This window comes from Habropoda laboriosa, unplaced genomic scaffold (assembly GCF_001263275.1).
Source record: "Habropoda laboriosa isolate 0110345459 unplaced genomic scaffold, ASM126327v1 scaffold1122, whole genome shotgun sequence".
In the NCBI taxonomy this organism is placed as follows: domain Eukaryota; kingdom Metazoa; phylum Arthropoda; class Insecta; order Hymenoptera; family Apidae; genus Habropoda; species Habropoda laboriosa.
The window spans coordinates 53,502-60,264 of record NW_017101194.1 but is presented as its reverse complement, the minus strand read 5'-3'; the positions used below and the strand labels follow the sequence as shown (position 1 = coordinate 60,264).

Sequence of the window (6,763 nt, the reverse complement as noted above, 5' to 3'; positions counted from 1 at the left end):
ATAATACATAATAAATAAAAAAAAATACATATGTATGTTACTTTTAAAAATGTATCGAATTTTAATAAAAGTGTTCTTAGTCAAAAGTTATGATTTTGTAAAGAAATGGGTGCAATATTAGGCAACTTTACCCTACGCATACAACCCTTGAATATGTTACTCATCAACCCCGAGTCATACGCTTAAACCTCTTACTCATCAACTCCTAATAATATCCAAGAATGCCTACGGGACCTTTTCCTACTCCCGCTATCTCTAAAATCAAACCTCCAACTCTTCGTTAAGGATACGCTAAGAATTAGTACGAATTGACATCGAAGATCCTGAGCTAGACACATAGAAGAATCGCTACAAACCAAACAGTTCTGTATAGAAACTATAGTTTAAGTGCTTTAAAACTTGTAAGACTTTCGTATACAAAACTTTAATAGAATAAAATTATTAATTTAAAATACTAAACATCGGAATGTAACAACTGTTTAAAATGAAATTCTTAGTCAGTTGGTAATGACTTACACATTCCTTTTATAATATTTATATATTTGACCCTTTTATTACGTGTACAAAAGAGAAGATTTAAAAAAAAAATGCAAAAATAATAAATAAACAAAAAAGAAAACAAAGAAAATAGATATAAAAAATTATAAGTAAATGCAGAAACAAAATATTATCGTCTGCTTTCGAAAATTTGATAATGTTTATTCGTAACAATTATCAGCGTACATGTTGGTGCAAAAGCTGTTAATAAATTTCTCTTATCATTTATTTTCCCAGTAAACAATTATGGCAGATATCAGCAGTTTATTCAGTACCATTGACCCAGTCGTTGGAGAGCTCGTTTCCATTGTGCAATTATCGGTTGATACAATGTTCTGTTCTCTTCGTTCGACAGAAATACTTTCTGTACTTGTCGAAGATGGAGAACTTCTTTCCTGCTCTTCCAAATGCCTGGAAAATAAATTAAATTCATATAAAATAAAATGACATATTAAAATGTAAAGCAAACTTTCGTCTATATGTATAATATATAGGATTGGCCAATATTCACAATCAGATTTAATTTTATTATCTTTGAAACATTGCATAAAACAATTTACAATTTGCATCACGTCTAAAAATTTATTGCTCGAGTTTTCATGTAATATTTCAAGCGTTATGAATTAATAGTTTTGATGTATAATTTACTGCGCGCTGAAAAGTGAGACTGTAAGAAAATAGGGAGAAGGAACAGAAATATATGGTTTCAAATTATGAGACCTCGAGCACGTTACATTATGCGAGAAAGTAGAATTAAGCGAGCATGATACTTAATACTTTCTCTGTTATTGTATAGGAAAAGTAGAGTAAAATAGCTTGCACTGTTCTACATTATTTAATAATAACTTGCTCACCCATCTCTGAATAATCGAAATAATTTAGTATATGAAATAAATTTAATAAACCGGAATTAACAGGAATTAACGTTTAAGTTGTCGTTAAATATTGAAATATTCAGTACAGGTGCACTTCAGTATGAAACTAGGTGAAAGCCATTGTATTCTACAGTGCCTGTGTGATTTGCATACCGCATTGTAGACCAGCGAGAAACGCTACGCCTAAAATAGACATTTCCGTGCTTGTCGCTCGTTCCACCTTTAAGCCTGTCAAATCAGCCAGCAGTTGCAATATGAAATCGTTCCTGGACACTCCACCATCGACCCTGTGGCAAAGTACACCAATTATTTAGAGTATAACGTTCTCCATTTACAATCGGAAATAGAAAACGTTAGAATTTTCAATTGAAATTACAACTGGTAAAGATTCGCCACGATATTGCAATCTTGAAACCTTGAAGCAGTATTTTATTTTGAATTTTTTAAACATTAGTGTCAAAATAACGAGAAAGTGATAAAAGATTCTCATAGGAAATTAAATTTACTAACCGTATTGTATGGTAAGTGAAGCAAGTTTCCGCGCATAGTGACTCATAGAGGAGCAATATCCTGTAAACGATGCTTTCTAACAGCGATCGAACGATGTGACTTTTCTCAGTGGTGGGTTTTATGCCTATGAATCCTGTGGCTGCGGAGTAATCGTTTATAGGTGCCTGTAAATTAATTATAAACGAAGGAACAACACTAGCAATTAATTTGTAACGATCTTCTAAGCTTGATGTAATATTTTGCGAGTGTTCCTCGAAAAATATTTTCAACATACTTGCAGTCCACTGAATGCAGGAACGAAATACACTCCATCAGAATCATTCATCGCGCTTGCGACACTCGATGTTTCATCAACATCGTTTATGATACCTGAAACAAGCTGTATTTTTCAAAACTCTAGCAAATCAATATAAGCTCAAAGAAGCTCTAATTATCCTTAACCCTTTCACTACGAAGGGCGTACACATACACTCTGTAAAAGTGGCCACTCATTTACGAAGAGCGTATACATACAGGGTGAGTCACATAAAACGTGACAGCTCGATATTATCGAAAATATTGGTGATAGAAAAAAATGTTGCTAAGAAAACCTAAGGTATTCTAGGGGACAAAATTTTTCGCGTAATTGGATCTTTTGTATATGAAAGAGCCAAGGACATTTCAAGGTCATCACCTTTTTCATTAAATAGAACTACATATATGTATATATTTTAATACACGTAAGTATAGTCCACATCAAGATGAATTCAACGATTATACTCACTCAAGGTCAATCAAGATCACAGGTAAAGAAAGTGTCGTTCTTACAATGTTTACAATCATTTCAACAGATGTCGAAAATGTTGGCCTCTCACTTGTAAACATTTCGTGGCAATCTCAATTTTTATGCTATCCCGCGTTGCAGGAACTGATAACATTACTCTTTAGTTTAAATATCCCCAATGAAAATAATCCAGGGAAGTTAGATCTGGCGACCGCGGTAGCCATGGTACTCGACTTCCGCGCTCTATCCATGATACAGTTAGAAAGATATAACGACTCTTTCTTTACCTGTGACCTTGAGTGATCTTGGGTGACTATAATCGTTGAATTCATCTTGATGTGGACTATACTTATGTGTATTAAAAAACATATAGTAGCGTTTAATAAAAAAGGTGATGACCTTGAAATGTCCTTGATCCTTTCATATACAAAAGATTCAATTACGCGAAAAATTTTGCCCCCTAGAATACTTTAGGTTTTCTTAGCAACACTTTTTGCATCACCAATATTTTCGATAATATCGAGCTGTCACGTTTTATGTGACTCATCCTGTATATACGCTCCTGTATATACCAATATGTACATACAATTAATTCATTTGTTTTCGTACTTCACGAATGAAATATCGCTGTCTACTGAAAGTCAGACAATACCGGAGTGCACCAGATGTTTGACTGTCACGAAACAGTTGATCTTTAATCTTACGTATCTTTATTGTTACGCCAGCTTTGAATAGTAACTATTTCGTCCAGTACACAACAAGCACTTTCTGTTACAAGCGTGCCGTAGCGAAAGGGTTAAAGAACAATTAGTAGACATTACCTATTCTTTTTGCCCATTCAATGAGACCTCCGGTATCATTTGAGGCGCCTTCTACTATGTATACTAATTCATCGTTTATTCTCCAACCGACTAGAGGATATAAACCTGTTGAAATGATCAGAAATATTTCTTTCAATTCTACGAATATCTGCTTTTTGACGAAGTTACAAAGATTACCTGTAACAGAGGCGTGAGCTTTGGTCCCTGTATTCACGTTCACAAAAGTTCCAGTTCCCATAGTGATCTTCAAATCACCTGACTGCGTGGATCCTGAACCAAACATCGCAGCTGACTGATCTGCCATCTACTTTAAATAGTACAGTTAATTTCGAAATTAATATTCAACATCATTTAGCGTAGAATAAGGGAACTTCGATCACAGTGACTCACCATAACGAATAAAATGATACAACTTACTGAGCAAAGTATTGGAATCTCGATTCCAAAAATCTCCTTTGGAGTGACTCCAAAGTTTCCAGCGGTGTCCAACACCTCTGGAAAGATACTGCATGGAATTTTCAGCATGTTTATCACCAGACCTGACCAGCACATTGTGAATGGATCGAAAAGTCCCGTTGCTGATGCACTCGAAGCGTCTGTCACGTGTTTTCCTAGAAAAACAATGCGTCATTTAGGATGATCGTTCTACGTGAAAATTTGTTTAAAATTCAAACGGATGAAATCTGTTAGATAAACGATGAAATAAAGGAGAAATCGTAACAATTCCATTTCACGGATATGGTTTGTACTTGGGCACTTAAAGTGTGTCGCGTTGAAGAATAGAAATTTGTGAGAATTCTGTGTAGTACCAGTGAGTTTGTACAAAAGCCAGCAATCAACGCCCCCGAAAACGACATTTCCGGTGTTCGCCGCCTCCTGCAAACCTGGCACGTGTTGTAACGCCCACAATAACCTCAGAGACATCTAAATGAAATCAGTATGACGAAAATAATAAAAACGAAACTATAATTAAATGAAAGAAAAGGAAAATTAACAGAAACTTTACAAATAATATCACACGGTGTAGAATAGTAAATCAAACCGTTAAGAAACAAATTCTTAAAATTATTTTCCAATTTTATCCCAAAATGGGCATATACAGGGTGCTTCAAAGGTTTTCGTGCAAACAAACATCAATGTGTTCAACGTTCTAAAATGAAACAAAAGGGTCATACTAATGTACGAGCGCGAATGCTTCATTGGGAAGTTGTAAAAACATCAAATGTCAAGGGAGCACCGCAGCTATAACTTTTTAATAGACTTTTTGTCAACCTACGTTTGCGTTTCACTTCAACTTTTTACCGTAGCACATTCGCTCTGATCAAAGTTTACACAACTACATATGATACACCCGGTATAATTCTACTATGTCGTTCTCTCAGACCTTAGAGCGTAGAAGAGACGCGAACCTGCGTGTTCATGAATTTAAAAACACTGGCGGCCAAGAATCGTTTCCTCCTCGACAGCGTGTAGAGTATCCGTGATCCGATTTGCAATCCTTTCATCGTTATCGACGAATTCCATTCCTTCACCATGCCGTCAGCGCGCAGGTCTTTCCACGTGATGAAGCTGCAACGTGAGATTCCAGTTTTTGCATATCGAAACGGACAACAGCAGTTACTATACTGTACTTGTGATAGTGTCTTCCGTCTTTCATGTTCCACGTTGTGAAGCTGCCCCGTTGCGTGGAGATCCCGAGGCAGGCTATCGATTCCAGTTTCAAACCGGCATCCACCATCTCTGAGAAGGAAACAATTCAATTCTTTGAAACCGTGTAATTTCGACTGATTGTCCTCAATTACTGCACCCTACCTTTCAAACTGTTCTTTATCACGTTCACTATGGTGCTCCATAGTTCATCTGGATCAATTTCCACGTAGCCTGACTTTGGATACAACAGCCGTACCTGATGTCACAGTCGATTAATCGTTTCAACTATACCAATTATGTTATTCTTATTACTGTGTTAATTGCAGTATTTAAAGCTACTGTATTGCAAGATCTACCGTGCGTAGTAAACTGTTGTTGTTACTATATCTCTACTATAATCACTATACCCATTATATCTACGATAGAGTCACTGTATTACGATGTCTACCATAGTCTCTGTACTAATGTATCTAATATAATCACTGTTCTACTATAATATATCTGCTATAATCACCATACTACTATATCGCTATATCTACAATAGCCGTGATATTTAGCACAGTTATTGTATCTACTATACTACTATAGCTATTGTTGTATTTCTATATTCACTAGTTTGATCGCTGCATTCTCTATATCTATACTATACTACTGTTCTCACGCTAATCTCCCAATACATAAACGAATTATGCGCGCATAATTATTTAAACATTTCAGATAATCTTGTCCAACCTTATTCTGGTTCACGTTATTATATGCACATACATATGTATATGTGGATCAGCAGATCAACAGATTTCAGTCGCCTCTGAATAACGTTTATGTAAATCCGACCTTGTATATTTCTCCTCTCGTTTCCGCAAGCCTGTTATTTCGAATTTGAACACAATTCGACGCGACAAGTGCAAGGTTGAGGTGGGCAATTAAGTTAATAAGCGAGGATATTTCCGAAATCGCTTGCCAAACCGAATCGCCCGATATTACCTCGCCTCGATCCACGCGTATAACGTATGAAACCGGTTCGTATGGATATAATAATATGTAAACCGGGAATGAAAACCGCGAGAAAACGACACCGAGTGACTTTCAAGTAGGATCCTGTTCAACTATCGAGTTACTGCGTAACAACAGAAATTAAGATGAAGCGTAGCAACCAGTAGGAGATTATTACTCTCACGATTAACAGAACAAATGGTTGTTTCGTAATTGCTATTCATGTGCACCTTTCTCTTTAAATATCCGTAAAGATGCATCGTCGATAACGATGCACATAACGATTGCTGTTTCATAACGACAGAATATTTCATTTCAATTCTTCATTTTGTTTCCAATTTTATTTTTCAATACCCCGATAGATCAAATGACAAGAATTAATCATATGGCAATGCCATTGTGAGATATCGCGCCGGTGTGCATACGGTGACTCTTACTAATATTCGGACACTCTTTAGAACAGTATAATTTTTTTTTTAAATTGGATCAAACAACTTGAGTTTTTTTGAGAAGTTAGAAGGATTAGTATACTAGATGACGTGTTTAAAATTTTTTGAAAAAATTGCAACTTGTGAAAATCGCGAAGAAAATTGTAAAGGTCACTGTTTACAACT

General features: G+C 35.7%; 1 protein-coding gene across 2 annotated transcripts in view; it reads right to left on the bottom strand.

Moving 5' to 3' along the window:
- Positions 1 to 733: 733 nt before the first annotated feature.
- Positions 734 to 6,763, bottom strand: part of LOC108578071 (putative glycerol kinase 5) — a 7,943-nt gene continuing 1,913 nt past the window's right edge. For both annotated transcript variants that reach the window (XM_017941327.1, XM_017941328.1), the window contains exons 2-12: positions 5,319 to 5,412; positions 5,138 to 5,246; positions 4,916 to 5,075; positions 4,316 to 4,430; positions 3,924 to 4,117; positions 3,684 to 3,810; positions 3,507 to 3,611; positions 2,197 to 2,291; positions 1,923 to 2,086; positions 1,566 to 1,699; positions 734 to 948 (exon numbers count right to left, since the gene is read on the bottom strand). In XM_017941327.1, the coding sequence (XP_017796816.1) occupies positions 806 to 948; positions 1,566 to 1,699; positions 1,923 to 2,086; positions 2,197 to 2,291; positions 3,507 to 3,611; positions 3,684 to 3,810; positions 3,924 to 4,117; positions 4,316 to 4,430; positions 4,916 to 5,075; positions 5,138 to 5,246; positions 5,319 to 5,412 (1,440 nt within the window). In that variant the 3' untranslated portion in view covers positions 734 to 805. The remainder of the gene's footprint in view (positions 949 to 1,565; positions 1,700 to 1,922; positions 2,087 to 2,196; positions 2,292 to 3,506; positions 3,612 to 3,683; positions 3,811 to 3,923; positions 4,118 to 4,315; positions 4,431 to 4,915; positions 5,076 to 5,137; positions 5,247 to 5,318; positions 5,413 to 6,763) is intronic.